A 17,157-nucleotide genomic window follows, 5' to 3' on the forward strand; every position below is an offset into this window, starting at 1 on the left:
ACCTGGCCACACCCCTTCCTCCTGGTGGCCCCGCCCTCAGGCAGAATCCCGTTCCTCCCTTCACCCCTTGGCTGTCGTAGTCTCGCGAGAGCGTAACCCGGAAGTCTCGCCGGCTGGGCTGGTGATCGGGGAACCCACGTGGGTTGGTCTTCGGCCCCGCACAGAGGGGCTGATCTGCTGCGTCGGAGCACCATGGGGAGGCTGCGACGGCGGTACAACGTTAAGGGGCGCCAGCAGGCGGGCCCCGGCCCCTCAAAGGGCCCCCCAGAGCCGCCGCCGGTGAAGCTGGAACTGGAGGGTAAGGTCCCTCGGGGCGGGGGGCTGGCTTTCACTAAGAGGCTCCCCTAGGACAGCGCCGCTGGACCTGGAGCCCGACACCCTGCGAACTATGCCTTGACTCCGCGTCTAAGAGCAGGGTCCGAGAGAGGACCCCCCTTTTCGGATGACCCGAAGGCGGGAGAGCGATGACAGCTCTTAATTAGTGAAAGGGTCCATTGCGGGGCTTCTCTCACATGGGATACCCCCCTGTCTAAAGGAGTATGAGAATTAGGACCAAGAAAATGAAGTCATTTCCTCCATTCTGATCGCTTGGGTTATAATCTGCGTGCTAGTGGCCCCTAAGGTAGTATTTTCACATCTGTCAGCTCCGCCTTGGGATCTCGACATCTCTGCAGAGACGCCTCTTTTTCTGGTAGAAGAGACATGGAGACCCAGCAAAAAAAAAATAGTGTACAAAGCTCCTGCCTTCTTTAGTTGATATGTTCTGGGGAGAATACATGCAAAGATAAACACTAAAGGATATAGAATATTACGTGATTACAAGGTGAGATGAATGATGCTCCCTAGAGAGGATTACAGTTTGAAAAAATGCAGATCATCTGGTGAATAGAACACGGATTTGCTCTGTAAATTTTACCCCAAGTCATAATTTTCAAAAAGCCACAAATGCATATTAATATACCATATTCTTCTACATATTAATATGTTGTTGTTGTTGTTAAGTGCCGTCGAGTCGCAGACGACTCCTAGCGACCCTATGAAGGAGAGTCCTTGACGCTTGGGTGCCTTTCATCCTCTCTCCAGGTTCATAGGGTTTCCAGAGGCAAGCTGTTATGGAAGTGGATGCCACTCCTCCTTCCACACTTGTTTAATTGGGGAGCTCCACCCCACTCTCTGTCCGCATTGGGTAGCCAACCATTAACGCATTTGACACATCCGTGTCACAGTGTTCAGCCTCACAGCAACACATATTAATATATGTAATTAATTATATATGTATACATGTTGTTGTTAGATGCCATCAAGTCTTCTGTGACTCATAGCAACCCTGTGGACAACAGAGAGAGCTCTGGTGGCTTAGTGGTAAGGAGTTGTGGTGTGAACCCAAAAGCTTGGCTCAAATGCACCAGTTGATCTGTGGGAGAAAGACGGGCAGTTTCCTCCCTTGTGGTTGACTGCCTCTGAAAACCTGGAGGCTCAGTTATGACTTAGTTCTGACTTGATGGTACCTAGCAACATCAATATGTATAGGAATGGTGTAAGTGGAGATATGTGGGTATAAATTGCAGTGTTCAATGTTGGGGAATAACCTCACTAAGAAAGTGTTATTTGAAGCACACCAGAAAGAGTAGGGAATTCAGGTAGAGTGAGCTTCCTCCAGCTCCACACCTGTACCTGCTACTCAGTGTACAGGGCCTCACAGGTGGAGGCGAGATGCTACATTAAGCACTAAAAATTCCAAGTATCTGACTTCTGGACAGTGGGTAAGAGGACTGGATCTTTTCAGATGGGGAGAACCTGAAAGGTGTAGATGCTAGCAACGCACTTGTTCTTCCGGGGAAGAAGAAGAAGAAAGCCAAGGCCCCGCCTCTATCGAAGAAAGTGAAAAAACCTCTGACCAAGAAAGAGAAGAAGATGCTGCAGAGAGTCTTAGACCAGAAGGAGAAAAAGATCCAGGTACGCCTTGCACCCCTAGAGTCATGCATGGCCTCTGGGAGTTGGGAGAGACGGAGAGTTAGAAGGCAACGGCACCTAATAGAATATTCTAGTGTAAAGGAAGTGTTCTAAGTCTGTGCTGTCCAATAGGTAGCACTGTTGGGCTTTTGAAATGTAGCCACCCCAACTGAGGAATTCCAGGTTTTATTTTAATTAATTGTTCAAATAGCCACGTGTTATATCTGCCCTCTGTATTGGACACATAGCCCAACAGCCTCCCAGCCCTCCTGAAGAAGCTGCCTGGGCCTCAGTCAGGCCAGAATGTGTCCCATGTGTTGGAGTTTGTTAGCTGGGGAGCCAGTGGGTCAGTGTACTCACTTTTCTTTTTTGGTTTTTTCCCTATACATAGCAGTATAGAACCACATACCAATTCGAAGTAACATCCTTTGAGCTGTGTGCCTATTCTCACCCTCCACTTTTGAATCGTGCCTGTCCCGTTAACATCAACTTACTGTACCCTAAGGCTCCTATTTAAATATTTTAAGTTACTGTCATGAGATTGAACCCATATACCAAAAACCCACTGCCTTCAAGTGGTTTCCACCATTAGTAATCTTGGAGGACAGAGCAGACTGCCCATAGGGTTGTCAAGGCTGTAAGTGTTCACTGATGCCGACTGCATCATTCTTTACTGAAAGAGTGGCTTGTAGGCTTGAACCACTGACCTTTCCGTTAGCAACCTAACACAGCCCATTACGCTACCAAGGCTCCCTTTGATCTAATGTTTATAGACCTTTTATATAGAGGTCTGAAAGCCTAATGCTCAAGACTAACTTTCTTTACTCATTAAACTATTGTTTCATTTTTTTAAGAAGACTTTAGGGATTATTTTTGGGTTCAGTCATTTTTTTTTAAAAAAAGTCCTTTTTTGTTAGTAAATTTTAAACATTATTCTAGAGAATGTCAGACTTTTTTCCCTTTCATTTATTGTATTCATGGAAACAGGGCATTAACCTAAGCTACAACAGCCTAACCTTTCCAAGTGTACAGTCTGAGGGCTCTGAACATTCACAGCCTTGTCCCACCATCACCATGGAAACAGTGGTCCACAACTTGCTGTGTGTGCTAGACACAGCAGCGATGGCGATACGGCCTGACGGTTGATTTTCAAAGATGTGGGGTGTTAGCAGTGCTGGAGTTCTGTTCAGAGCCTCACCTCCCTTTCTGAGAGGAGGTCATGCTGGGAAATTCTGTGATCCGCTTGTTCATTTCCTTCCCCAGCGAGCAGAGATGCTGCAGAAGTTGAGCGAAGTCCAGGTCTCAGAGGCCGAGATGAAGCTGTTTTATACCACGGCCAAGCTGGGCACCGGACTCCGCATGTACCACACCAAAGAGTGAGTCACGTGGACATTCCTAGGAGCCCCGTTCCTCCAGCCAGCACTGCTGTGATGTCAGCTGATTCATACAAGAGCCTCGGGGTCTGACCCTCTCCTCTCCCCACAGGGAGCGAGACCAGGTGGCTCCCCAGGGTCAAGAGAGGATTAGCAGCCTCAGCGGAGCCCACAGGAAGCGCCACCGATCCTCAGAGGAAGAGGAAGAGGAGGAAGAGGAAGAGGAAGAGGAGTCCTCTGAGGAGACTGAGGCTGACAAGGACCCAGCCAGGCAGATGGAGACCGACGCGGGGACAGAGACCCGGGACAAGGTTCCAGCACCTGGCTGCCAGCCTGCTCCAGCTGGGACCCCCGCTGTCACTCCAGCACCTCCCGCAGGCACCTCAACCCTCACCAGACCTCCGGCGAGGCCTGCCGTCTTTGTCCCTGTCAACCGGTCCCCCCAGATGCAGGTTTGTCTGTGATTCAGGTTGGGTCACATGATGAGAGAGGGATGGGGCTGTCCTCGTCTGGAAGGGGGAGTGAGTGTTGGTGACACTGGACATGGGCTTTTCTGTGTCCAAGCATGTTCCGGCATTGCCAGCCCGCCCACTTGCGGTGCGCTGGGCCCTGAACCCACCCGCCTCCCACAGGAGGAGCGGCTGAAGCTCCCGATCCTGGCAGAGGAGCAGGTGATCATGGAAGCCGTGGCCGAGAACCCCATCGTCATCGTGTGTGGGGAGACTGGCAGTGGCAAGACCACGCAGGTGCCCCAGTTCCTCTACGAAGCCGGCTACAGCAGGTGAGGGCCCACCAGGGTTCTGGGGGTTCCTTTGTAGACAGGACAGGGAGGTGGGTTCCTCAGGTGCCAGCAGAAAGTGGCATACCACCACCCATAGGCTGGCCCTGCTGTTACATGCTAGGTAACCCTGGGACAAGCTGTTTAACCACGCTGTGCCTCAGCTTCCACATCTGTGAGATGGGTTTCCTAACAACTCCTGCTTCCTGGCCGTGTGTTGTACGATTGGGTTCATGGGAAACACTTAGAGCCAGGCTGGTGATAACATGTCACCTGCTGTTGTCTCTTGAGGGCCCCAGGCCCACTCCCAGGGGTCAGTGATTTGTTAAGAGCACTTGGCAAGTAACCCTGGTGGCCTAGTGGCAAGAAGCTGCACTGCAATCCCAGAGGGGTGTGGTTCGAATCCACCAGATGCTTTGCTGGAGAAGGAGGGTCAATCTCCTCCTGTACCAGTCAGATCGGATGTGACAGTACACACACAAAAAATAGTAAAATTTTTTAAAAAAACGAGCACTTGACATGTTCCTGTGCTCAAAGCCCTCTGCTGTCCCGTAGTGAGTGATGACACCCTGTGACCCTGTAGGACAGGGCAGAGCTGCCCCATGGGGTCTCCAGGGCTGTGACTCCTCACTGGAGCCGACTGCTTCATCTTGCTCCTGGAGGAGCAGCTGGTGGATTTGAACCACGTTCTTTCAGTTCGCAGCTGAGCTCTTTACCCAGGGTGCCACCGGGGACCCTCCTGTGACCCAGCTGCCCCGCGTGCACGCCTTTCCTCAGGGTGGCTTTCTCGGCGTGCGCTTGAACCCTTTCTTGCGCAGTCTGGAAGCCAACAGCCTGTCCTCTGGGTTTATGTGTCTCATGTTTATTGGCGAGTCCAGGCTTCCCTGGGAGCGTCCCAGCGCACCCCAGAACCCCAACTCCTGAACATCCCCCATGTTGACACGTGGCCTGAGGTGGCAGTGCTGCTGTTGTCCAGCTCAGGGCCCTGGGGTGTGAGTCGGCTGCTGCCTGCATCCCAGCACGGTGCTGCTGTGTGTGGGACAGAGCTGACCCAGGGCCGGTCTCCTCCCTCTCCCAGTGACGACAGCATCATCGGGGTGACAGAGCCGCGCCGAGTGGCCGCCATGACCATGTCTCAGCGAGTGGCCAAGGAGATGAACTTGTCTCAGCGGTGAGGCCTACTCCTCTGGGGTTTGGGGGTGGGTGATCACATGTGCCAAGTCCAGCGCCAACCAGCTGTCCTCAGGTTGGGGGTGCGGCTGTGTCCGAGTAGGCAGTGCCAGGGGTATTCAGTGGGCGATGTGAGGATGGATGTAACCAGCCCTTTCCTACGAGGTACTCTGAGTGGACTCAACTCCGCTGCGTCTTCAACAGCAGAGCTTGTTGACCGTTGCACCCCGCCCCGGGACTCCCATGAGACCTTGCTCACTGCCGTTGAGTCCTGTCTGATCCACGTCAACCCTGCAGGACAGAGTGGAACTGTCTCATAGGGTTTATGAGCCTGTAAATCTTTACAGAGCAGGCCGCCTCATTTTTCTCCCTTGGACTGCCTGGGGGGTTCGAACCACTGATCTTTTGATTGGTAGCCTCATGCTTAGTCCAGTGTACCACTAGGCTCCTGCCAAGTATAAGCAATAGCTCTCGGGTGCTCTTTAGCCCGTGTTCTGATTATTCGCTGGCCCACGCTCAGGCCTGCCTGACCTGCTGTTACATCCTGTGTGGTTCAAGCAGCTCTTCCCCAGCCCCGACCCCTGCACTGGAGACCAGGACTCTGGCGAGGGGAGGGGATGGGGCGGCCGTAGAGCGGTGTCAGAGCAGTCTCAGGTGTCTGTCTGCATGCCTGAGCCACATCCTGTCCACACAGCATCGTCTCCTACCAGATCCGCTACGAAGGCAATGTGACCGACGAGACACGAATCAAGTTCATGACGGACGGTGTGCTGCTCAAAGAAATTCAGAAGGTCAGTTGGCTTCTCTTGTCCCCGAAGCCAGGCCTGTGAGCCAGGGGGACAGGGAGGGAGGAGTCACCAATCCTAGTGGCCGCTTTGCTGGCTGTTGGCAAACATGGTGTGCTGCCTCTCTCTCAGAGCTGGCGGATTAGAACCGCTGGCCTTAGCATCCGCAGTCAGGCGCCTTAAGCACTGTTTCCCCGTCCACTGCCATCGAGTCGATTCCACGGCTCACGGCAGCCCTCCACCGGGTTTCCACAGCTTTACATCTTTGCAGGAGGAGACAACTCATCTTTTCCCCACAAAGAGGCTGGTAGATTTGAACCCCAACCTTTGAGTAATTCACTACTGCTCATCAAGGCCCAGTGGGTAGGGCAGCTGAGGAGTCTTAGGGGACTAAGTGGCTCTGGGCTCCAGCTGTCCCCAGGGGTTCCCTGATCAGGAGGTCCAGCGCCAGCCTCCCTGGGAGACGCTGGGAGACACTGCCAGGAAATGACCCTCAGCCCCTCCTCAGGACTTCCTGCTGCGGAAGTACAAGGTGGTGATCATCGATGAGGCTCACGAGAGGAGCGTGTACACTGACATCCTCATTGGCCTCCTGTCCCGCATCGTGACTCTCCGGGAGAAGGTGACCCGACCCTGCCTGGGTGTGGGGACAGACAGGCAGCCAGAGGCTGCAGGGAGGAGATGGGGGAAGGTGACCCGACCCTGCCTGGGTGTGGGGACAGACAGGCAGCCAGAGGGTGCAGGGAGGAGATGGGTGGAAGGTGACCCGACCCTGCCTGGGCATGGGGACAGACAGGCAGCCAGAGGGTCCAGAGAGGAGATGGAGGAAGGTGACCTGACCCTGCCTGAGCGTGGGAACAGACAGGCAGCCAGAGGGTCCAGGGAGGACACGGGTGGACCTGCTCTCAGCCTGCCAGCCTCAGATTAGTGCTTCATTCCTTTGACAAGCTTCCCCTCTGGGGCAGGCACATCTTGCCCCCTGCTGTATTTCCCAAGGGGTGTTTAGTAACCAGAAACAGGACTAGGGGTTCACTAGAGGGCTTCCGTGAGGGCAAAAGAAACCCCCCCACACCCAGTTCTCCACGCCCCGCTGGGCCCCGCTCTCGGTCACCCGCCCCTGCCGTCTACAGAGGCACCTGCCGCTGAAGCTGCTCATAATGTCGGCCACGCTGCGAGTGGAGGACTTCACCCAGAACCGGCGGCTCTTCACCACGCCGCCCCCGGTCATCAAGGTGAGGCCCGGGCCAGACTCCAGCCGTCCTCGAGCACGACCTCGGGAGAGAGGCAGCTGGGGAGGCCGATGAGTCGTAGGGCTCGAGGTGAGGCAGCAGACCCCCGGCCGTGAGGGCTGGCGAGTCAGACGCTGGAGCCAGACGGAGCAAAAGCTCGCTCACGTCCTGTGAATGCTCGGAGCCGGCCACCCCCCTGAGGAGAGCTGGCCGAGCTCGGAGCAGGCCCTCCACTGGATCAGGGCTGGTGTCCGGCCGCACCCCGGGAAGCGGCCTCACCGTGTAAAGGCCAGATTGGAGCCCTGTGCCCACCGGCCGCCTCCCCCATCCCGCCCAGGTTGACTCCAGACAGTTTCCAGTGACGGTGCATTTTAACAAGCGGACGCCCCAGGAAGACTACAGCGGCGAGTGCTTCCGGAAGGTCTGCAAGATCCACCGGATGCTGCCCGCAGGTGAGGCCTGGCCCGGGGGCAGCCTGAGAGCGGACAGGCGGCCGTTGCTGTCACTGTCGGGGAGCGAGGAGTCACGGCCGCCTTCCTCTTCGCAGGCGGCATCCTGGTGTTCCTCACGGGCCAGGCGGAGGTGCACGCGCTGTGTCGCCGACTCAGGAAGACCTTCCCACACACCAGACACGGGCCCCCAGGTACGCGTGGGAACTGCACCCCAGGCTGGCCGCGGTCAGCCGTGTCCCCGCCCACTTACATCACCCTTCACCCTCCACACCCCTGCCCAAGATGCGTGGTCACAGCTGCGGTGGCCTCGCTGTGGACATAGAAGGACAAAGCCCCCGTGAGCCTGGCATCAGCCCCCAGATGTCTCTCCTTCACCCGCACATCTTTCCCCAGAAAAGGAGGATCAGAAAGATTCGGCCGAGGAAATGCGCAAGTTTAAGAAGTCACGGACGAGGGCGAAGAAGGCGAAGACCATGGTGGGTAGAACCTCTGTCAGGCCGCTCAGGTCTCCAGTGCTTTACTGGCCAGGTGGGGGCCGCTGTCCCCCGAGGCCATCCCACTTTAACCCTTTTATAACCCGTGGGACGCAGAGTGCCCCTCACATCTTCCCCTCCGTGGCATCGCTGTCTTCCTCTGGTGCAGGCACTGCCCCAGATCAACCTGGACAACTACTCGGTGTTGCCAGCGGGCGAGGGCGATGAGGACAGGGAGGCCGAGATGGACGACGACGAGGAGGAGGCCCTGGGCTCCGACCTGGACCTGGACTTGGGGGACGATGGGATGGCTGAAGGTAAGACCCCGGCCAGGTCCTCAGGCCGCTCGCTGCATGAGCCTCTCAGCGTTCCAGGTCCTGTCCGGGTCTCCGGGACATGGCCACAGCTAAGGCGGACTGCCTCTCTTGAGCAGCTGGTAATGGGGTCAAAAAGCAGTGGCCTCACTGTCACAGAGAGTGTGTCCTGGGGGGATGGTCAGCTGTGTTGACTGAGTGCTCCCTGAGCCTCTGAAGTCTGCTGGCACCACGCAAAGCAGCTGCTTTCAAGTCACCCAGATCACAGCCACGTCATGTGGGTCAGTGTAGCACTGTGGCCCTACTCATGGCTTTGTTCTCAGACACTGAAAGCCAGTCCTTTCTTCCAAGGCTCTTCTGGTGGGCCTGTACCCCTTGCTTTGGCAGCGTTCTAGCACCCAGGGCTTCATTGGTGCAGAGCAAACCCTCATATGTTTGTGGTGGGGACACCCCCAGGGTTCCATTTCTAGGGTAACACAGTCCCCTGGGCTGCCGAGCTGGGCAGTAGTACCCTGGACGGGCCAGCCAGATAGAGAGCAGGGTGCTGGTGTGTCCATCTGCATGCATGCAGAGAGCACCGCCACGTGGCACCATCTTTGGGTGGGATGCCATTGTTGGCTTCCAGTGAGAACCAAACCCAGCCAGGTGCTGCCGCTGCGTCAGGCCAGCTCAGAGTGGAGGCTGCAGGTGTGGTTACTGCACAGCGTGTGCTCGGCTGTTGGTCACCTGATAGTTACTGGACTGTTTTAACTGGTCCTGGTGTTTGGTACCCAGCACCCCCTACCACAGTGCCACCAAGATATGGCTTAAACTGAGTGCCAGGCCAGGAGGCACCAAGGCCAGCTGTAGGGTGCTGTTCTGTGGGACCCTGGAGCCAGGCGGGTTTACTGGGTCCTTGTCAGGATTGGTGGCACCTCTCCAGCCTCTCTCAGCTGTCCACTGTCCACTGAGCCTTGTTCACCTTCTGAGCTGGTCCCCAGGGTGGTCCCTAGTGGGGGATCAGGGTTGGTCCAGGGGCCTCTCTGCAGAACAAGGTGTGAGTGCAAGTGTCCAGCGGGCCTCTCTCTCTCCCCAGGTGATCAGCCAGATTCCTCCATCCCGCTGCATGTGCTCCCACTCTACTCCCTGCTGGCCCCTGAGAAGCAGACACAGGTGACCCTCTGGCATGGGCGGGTGGGGTGCACACCAGCACAGGGCATGGTGTCATGTCTTTTTTTGGGTGGAGGTAATGAGGAGTGGAGGCTCAGGCCAGGCCCCTGCTCTGCCTCTCCTGTGATCTCGGGCACACCACATCCCCCCCTGGGCTTGCACTCCACGGAAGTGGGTGATGCCAGCACCAGGACCCATAAGACTTGTCGCCAGCACTGGTTGTCTTGTTTTGGTTCTCTTAAGTTCTCAGGTGCTCTGTGTTTTCCTGCTTTTGGTATTTGTGTAAAGCATTCAGACAGATACACAGAACAAAGGGAAAAGCAGTTCTGTTCCCCCAGGTCTTTGGGCACACAGGCCCCCGAGGTGCTGCAGGTTCAATTCCCAGCTGCTCCGAAAAGTCAGTCACGTGGCTTTCTGGCTTCACGGAGCATGGAAAGGCTCTGCTTGTGCTCAGACATAGTGTGAAGTATGCAGTAGTATCATGAAACTGTTGGCAGTCCTGTGTCAGTGACCAGAGAGTGACAGGGACACGGAGCAAGCACATGCTGTTGGGAAAATGCCACCAGCAGACAAATGAGACTTGCCACAGGCTTTCGTTAAAAACATGAGCCATCCGCAGAATGGCTACAGTGACACGCAGTGAGGTGAGGTGCGCCAGTCTCGGTGTCAGAGCCATCAGGTGTGTCCCTCAGACAGGAGCCTGTGGGCTGGGAGGCCCTCAGCTGACTTCCAGCTAACACAGGCATTTCTGTTTGATCTGCAAACTTGGGTTGTTTTGGTGTTGTTGGTTTTTTTCCCCTAATTAGCTCCACTGCTGATATTTGCAAATCAAGGCACTGGTCGTGAAATTCTTCATCTCCTTTTTCTTGGATAAATGAAAGGAGCTCTCTTGGCTGGTCCCATATATTTTCCAGCAGCATGCAGCAAGGCTGGGGTGTGCGCGCCCTCGCTCCCCCAATGCCCCAGGTCCTCCCCCATGTGTGCCACCAGCCTGCCCTGCTCATCTGGGCATTTTCCAACCCCTGAAGGAGCCCTGGTGAAGTACAGGGTTAAGGATCGTCTGCTGAGGTCAGCAGTTGGAATCCACTGTGTGCTCCACGGGAGAAAGATGGGCATTCTCCTCCCAGTGAGATTTACGGCCTCGGAAACCCCGCGGAGGGCCATCACAGGCGGTGTGCGCTGCACGGCGGTGGGCTTGCGGTTTGGAACGTATCGTGACGAGCGTTTCTTGGGCGTGCCTGTGGCAGTGTTCATGTTCAATATTTTTTTTTTTTATGATTAGTTTTGTGTGTTTTTTTAATTGGGGAAAAAACATATTGGGGGTACATGTTCAATTTTAAGCTCAGGTTTGAGATCACCTCTTGGGAGACTGGAGGCTTCTTTTCTGTTGAGACTCAGGGCCATCTTGGTAGGACACAGGGATAGAGGGCTTGTTGATCTGGATTCTTTGGGCCTCACTCCACTTGGCCTGACCCCACCATCCAAGGGCGATTCCTGGCTGGACACCCCCAACCACTGCCACCTCCCTCCTGTGAACTCTTTCCCCCTCCCACCTCCTTTTGTAGGTCTTCAAACCTCCCCCGGAGGGGACGCGGCTCTGTGTTGTGGCCACCAACGTGGCCGAGACATCCCTCACCATCCCCGGCATCAAATACGTGGTGGACTGCGGGAAGGTCAAGAAGCGCTACTATGACCGTGTCACCGGTGTGTCGTCCTTCCGCGTCACCTGGGTCTCCCAAGCGTCGGCGGATCAGCGGGCAGGCCGGGCTGGGCGGACAGAGCCTGGACACTGCTACAGGTGTGACACCCGGGCTCCTGTCCAGGGCTCAGTCTCTGAATGGCTTCCCCACTGGCCCCCTCAACATCTATAAGGAGTCCCCTGAGCCTTTATGAAGCTCCACAAGTCCTGTTCTGCAGGCTTGCAAATACTTGGTACTTCCTCACCTTGCGTGAACCAAACCCCAAAATCCCACTGCCATTCCAACTCCTAGCAGCTCTGAGGACACAGCGGATCTATCTGCCCATCGGACTCCCAAAGGCTGTAGTATTTACCAGTGCACACTGCCTTTCTCCACAGAGAAGCTGGGGAATTTGAACTGCCAACCTTTCAGTTCGCATACAGGTGCTCGACCACTGCTCCACCAGGACTCTTTTTTTTTTTTTAATTTTTTATTTTATTATTATTTTGTGTGTGTGTAACATCAGATCAGACCTGACTGGTACAGGAGGAGATTGTTCCTCCCTCTCTAGCAGAGCATCTGGTGGATTCAAACTGTGCACCTCTGAGATTGCCGTGCAATTTCTTGCCACTAGGCCACCAGAGCTTACCTCCACCAGGACTCTTAAATCTGCTGTAAAGTGAGGCCTTCTGGGGTGCTCTTTCCTTCGTTCAGTTCATAGCTTTATGCAGAACACTCATTTGGGTCGAGCGAACAGCTCACTGGTTTCTTCGCACATTCAGAGTCGTGCAGCCACCCACATGATTCCAGAACTGTTCTGTCACCATGAAGGAGCAACCAGGCCCCATTTTTTTATTAATGACCCCCAAGTTATGTACTTGCCTGTCCTGGGCATGCCGTAAAGAACTCGATAGGGCCGTAGATGTAAGCACTGGATAGCTACATGAAAGGTTGGCAGTTCAAACCCACCAGCCTCCTCACAGGAGAGATGAGGCAGCCTGTCTCCGTCCTGTGAGTAAAGCTCACAGGGTTGGAGCCCTGTGGGCATTTCTGCTCCGTCTGGGGCCACTGCTGTGGGTCGGAATCAACCTGGTGGCAGTGGGATTGGGCAGGGCTATGGGCCACGTGACTGAAATCCCGCAACACACAGTCTTTTGTGTCTGGCTTCTACAACTTGAGGATGATGTTTTGGGGGTGCATCCACGGAGTAGCGTGGATCAAGGCTTCATCCCTTTCTGTGGTCCTAGAATGTTCTACACTCTTAATGCACCATGTTTTGTTCTTCCAGTCCCCTGTGGGTGCACCCTGGGGTGGTTTCTAACTTTTCCTTTATGTCTGACAGTGCAGTGAAGGGTGGTACGTCACCTCAGCTCTGAGGTGGTTCTCACTGTCTGTGCCCTGTCCTCAGCTTGTGCTCATGACCTGTGCCCCGACTCCAGAACATACTCATGTCTGCGCCCTGTCCCCAGGTTGTACTCGTCTGCGGTTTTCGCTGACTTTGAGAAGTTCCCTCCTCCCGAAATCACCCGGAGACCCGTGGAAGACTTGATCCTTCAGATGAAAGCGCTCAACATTGACAAGGTCAGTCACCAGGCAGACCGTGTTGAGAGAGGCCGCTGTCCTGAGCCTGGTCCCTAGGGTGTCCCGGCCCCATGCAGTGGTGGTGTCCATGTGGCCTGTTGCTCCTTGTAGCTCAGGAGCCGAGAGTGTACACCCGGTGAGGGCCACCTCTGGAAGGAAGTGCCATCAGCGGATGCTCCTGTGACCGTGCAGTACTGCTGCCTGGTCTCCCCTCTGTCCACTCGGGCTGTCCACTCACTCCCTCCTCCACATCTGTGTCCCCAGGTCATCAACTTCCCGTTCCCGACGCCGCCCTCCGTGGAGGCCCTCATTGCTGCTGAGGACCTATTAGTTGCACTAGGGGCCCTGCAGGCACCCCAGAAAGCAGAGAGGTAGGGCAGGGGCTGGGAGGGGAGGGTGGAGGGCTCAGTACTGCTCAGTTTGGGCTGGCAATCAAGCCTCAGCTCTGTTCCTAGTACCTTCTCCATGAGCCTGATCTCTGGCCACTGTCTTGCAGGGTAAAAGAGCTGCAGAAGTCCCGGGTGAGCTGCCCCATCACTCCGCTGGGCAAGACCATGGCCACATTTCCCGTGGCGCCCCGCTACGCCAAGATGCTGGCCCTGAGCCGGCAACATGGCTGCCTGCCTTACGCCATCACCATCGTGGCCGCCATGACCGTGCGGGAGCTCTTCGAGGAGTTAGACAGGTGAGGGCGGGTCTCGGGACACCTTGGGCAGGGCCTTGTCCCCTCTGAGTCCTCCCCTGTCACATCTCTGTGGTGGGCACGGGCAGCTCCAAGGATGCAAGCAGAGCCTCGTCCCCTCTGACCCTTCATTGTCCCATCTTCTTGGTGGGGAGATTGTCACACACCATCTCCAGATTAACAGAAGCCGTGAAATTGGGGCTTTGGGGTTCCTGAAAATTGGAGACCATTTTTATTGAATCTTCTTAAGAAAGTGACTAAAACTCCTTCGGGGAGCTCTGGTGACCCAGTGGTAAGAAGTTGGCATTGCCAATGCAGAGGTTTGCCATTCGAATTGTCTACCTTTCGAATACTGGCTGCTCCATAGGAGAAAAATAGGCAATCTCCTCCTGTGTGATTTACAGCCTCTGAGAACCTCCTGGTGGGTCAGCTGTGAATTGGCTCTGACTCAGTGACACATAACAACAACAAAACTTAGTAACCAGGAATTATCAGTGCTGCTGGATCGATGGTAGCCAGCTCATCCATACAAGGCAAAAAGGTCAGCGTTTGCCCGAAATCAACTCAGAAGGCAGAAGGGATAAGGATGAATGGAAATGGGAAGCAGAGGGAGGGAGTGGGGAAAGTGCTGTTACCTTGCCGCCATGGTTACAACCGGTGCCATGAAACTAAATGTGTACAAATTGTTGAACGAGATACTCTGTACACATTCCCCAGAACCACAATAACCAGCCCACCAACTTCTGGCCATTGAGGCAAGTGTGACTCACCCGATGCTACAGGACAGAGCAGAGCCGCCCTGTAGGGATTCTGAGCAGTGATCTTTCCACAAGCAGATGGCTCGTTCTCCTTCTAAAGAGCAGCTGCTGGCTTCAAACCACTGACCTTTCAGTCAGCAGTCTAGCACTTAACCCGCTCTGCCACTGGGACTCCTAAGCCACGATAGAGTGTTAAAACAATTTCCTTTTATAGTTAGTTTTAAAAAGACAGCAGAGAAAAGAGAGAGGTACCAGAAACTGCATTTAGTTGAATAAGCAGTAAGACTTAGGGTACAGTCGTGACAGCATGCTGGCCCCTATGACGGGCAAGCCGGTGATCAGTTTCCGGTGGCTGGTGGGCACGCCCCCTGCCCCTGAGCAGGAGGACGCTAACCGAGTGCTGTGTGTGTGTGCAGACCGGCCTCCAGCGACGAGGAGCTCGCTGCCCTGAAGGGCAAGCGGGCGCGTGTGGCCCAGATGAAGAGGACCTGGGCCGGCCGGGGCGCCTCTCTGCTGCTTGGAGACCTCATGGTGCTGTTAGGTGTGTGGCCAGGCGGAGGGGTGGGGGCTGAGTGGAGCCTGGGGAGGGCTAGGATAGGGAGGTGGAAGGCTGGGGTGCACGGCGGGCATGGGGTGGGAGCAGGTGGAGGGCTGGGCGGGCATGGACAGAGGGGCCGAGGCTGGGACAGGTTTGGACAGCAGAGGAATCAGGGTGTGGGGAGGGCTAGTGAAGGAGGGGCTGGGCGGGGGTGGACAGAGGGTTGAGTCGGGTGGACTGGACGGGCAGAGAGTGGATTGGGATACAGGTTGAAGGATTGAGCTGGCGTGGTCATTCAGGCACACAGAGGGATGCAGGGCCAGGATGAGAGCCATGAGCAGACCACCCCCACATCACCCCCTCAGGTGCCGTGGGAGCCTGGGAGTTTGCAGGTGGCTCACCCCAGTTCTGCGAGGTCAACGGTCTGCGGTACAAGGCCATGATGGAGATCAGGCGTCTGCGGGGACAGCTGACCACTGCAGGTGGGTGGCCGGGGCCTTTTGGTGCGTCTCCCTCCTGGTCTGATAGAACTCTGGGGCTGTGGTGGGAGTGGCTGGAAGCTTCCAGCAGGTGTCGGGGACCTGCACCCCGCTTTCCTGTTTCCTGTCCCTCGTGTGTGCGTTATGTCCCAACTTGTGTCTTGTTTAAAATGTTCCAGTGGGTTCTCAGAAGACACGACAGGCTTTACAGCACGCTCCTGGGGACAGTCGCTCCCGACTCCCTTCCTCTCCCCTGGTCCTGCCCCTTCTATTGCCAGCTTCTCCCAGAGCCGTCGGGCCACAACCTCCCTTCTTCTCTCCCTCCTTTTGGGATTTCCGCACAGTGGGGGTCCTCAAAGACAGAACCCTGTCCCAGATTCTGTGCTGGCACACGCACCCCAGAGGAGGCAGGAGAGAGGGATACCCCACCCCACCCCACCCCACCCCCGTGTACGGAGGGTCTGCGCTGCACACCGGTCCTGCAGGGCTTACGTCCCTGGGCACCTTGAACACTAACCTCCACATGGGCAGTGTGTCCAGAAGGGAGGCTGTCGACCGCTTCCTCCCAGCTTTTGCCACAGCTGTTAATTCCGCTCACGGTGACCCTGCAGGACAGAGGCTCCTGCCCCGTGGGGTCCCGGGGCTGCGGTCCTTTAGAGAACATACTGCCTCATCTTCCTCTCTTGGGAGGCTGGTAGGTTCAGACCGTTGACTCCGTTTACCAGCCGAGTGCTGAGGCACTGCACCACCAGGGCTTGTTCAAGGAACCAGGAGGGTCAGAGGCCCGGGGTGAGGCTGGCCATGGGGGGAATCCCCCCCGCACTGATTCCAGCTAAGAAAACCCGGTGCGGTGATTCTCCCTAGTGCCCTGGGGCACCTCCCACACCCCGGAAGTCGCAGCGTGGAAGCTTCCAGAAGGTCTGGGGCAGGACCAGCTCACACCTCGGCCCCCACCGTGCTCACCCTGTTTGCCTTCCCCCAGTCAACACCGTCTGCCCCGAGGCTGAGCTGTTCGTGGACCCCAAGATGCAGCCGCCCTCCGAGAGCCAGGTGACCTTCCTGCGGCAAATTATAACGGCCGGCCTGGGTGACCACCTGGCCCGCAGGGTCCAGAGCGAAGACCTGCTGGATGACAAGTGGAGGAACGCCTATAAGGTGGGCCCAGACTCAGGGTTGAGGTGGGGGGGCTCCCCCTCCATCCCCGGGGTGAGGTGGGGGGGCCCCCCTCCATCCCTGGGGTGAGGTGGGGGGGGCGCTCCCCCTCCATCCCCGGGGTGAGGTGGGGGGGCTCCCCGTCCATCCCTGGGGTGAGGTGGGGGGCACTCCCCCTCCATCCCCACCCACTGATCTACCAGCCTCAGTACTCCGAGCGCCTGACTCCAAGCCCGTGGCAAAGGGACCGGCTTGGAGAGCCCGGGTCAATCTTGTCTTTTCTGGTCACATGTCCCTGTAGCCTCTGGGAAAGTTCCCAGGGTATCGAGGGATGAGGGCCTGGACATTCTTAATAGAATTTAATTGATACTTTAAGTCGTCCCCGTGGCTCAGATTTCAGCTGAACAAGAAACCAAAGCCACTGCCTGCAAATTGATGCCTAGTGACCCTCAGAGAGAGAGGAGAATTAACTACCCCAGAGAGTCTCCCTGGGTACATATGGACGCCGACCACTACATCTTTCTCCTCAGAGTGACGTCGAGTCACTGTGGCCGACTTACCACCCGTCAGCTGCTAGATTCTTTTTTTTTTTAATTAATTTTTATGAACATT

General features: G+C 56.1%; 1 protein-coding gene across 1 annotated transcript in view; it reads left to right on the forward strand.

Annotated features, from left to right (window-relative positions):
• The first annotated feature begins 192 nt into the window (after nt 1-192).
• Nucleotides 193-17,157, forward strand: part of DHX37 (DEAH (Asp-Glu-Ala-His) box polypeptide 37) — a 20,340-nt gene continuing 3,375 nt past the window's right edge. Inside the window, exons 1-21 of the mRNA XM_006894687.1 lie at nt 193-298; nt 1,787-1,956; nt 3,217-3,329; nt 3,439-3,778; nt 3,959-4,107; nt 5,183-5,275; nt 5,969-6,065; nt 6,568-6,681; nt 7,190-7,291; nt 7,626-7,740; nt 7,836-7,931; nt 8,134-8,216; nt 8,383-8,530; nt 9,603-9,679; nt 11,242-11,474; nt 12,825-12,936; nt 13,201-13,307; nt 13,433-13,621; nt 14,793-14,917; nt 15,280-15,396; nt 16,376-16,548. Of these exons, the coding sequence (XP_006894749.1) occupies nt 193-298; nt 1,787-1,956; nt 3,217-3,329; nt 3,439-3,778; nt 3,959-4,107; nt 5,183-5,275; nt 5,969-6,065; nt 6,568-6,681; nt 7,190-7,291; nt 7,626-7,740; nt 7,836-7,931; nt 8,134-8,216; nt 8,383-8,530; nt 9,603-9,679; nt 11,242-11,474; nt 12,825-12,936; nt 13,201-13,307; nt 13,433-13,621; nt 14,793-14,917; nt 15,280-15,396; nt 16,376-16,548 (2,859 nt within the window). The remainder of the gene's footprint in view (nt 299-1,786; nt 1,957-3,216; nt 3,330-3,438; nt 3,779-3,958; nt 4,108-5,182; nt 5,276-5,968; nt 6,066-6,567; nt 6,682-7,189; nt 7,292-7,625; nt 7,741-7,835; nt 7,932-8,133; nt 8,217-8,382; nt 8,531-9,602; nt 9,680-11,241; nt 11,475-12,824; nt 12,937-13,200; nt 13,308-13,432; nt 13,622-14,792; nt 14,918-15,279; nt 15,397-16,375; nt 16,549-17,157) is intronic.

This window comes from Elephantulus edwardii, unplaced genomic scaffold (genome assembly GCF_000299155.1).
Source record: "Elephantulus edwardii isolate Elephantulus edwardi_28Jun2011 unplaced genomic scaffold, EleEdw1.0 scaffold00148, whole genome shotgun sequence".
Lineage (NCBI taxonomy): Eukaryota > Metazoa > Chordata > Mammalia > Macroscelidea > Macroscelididae > Elephantulus > Elephantulus edwardii.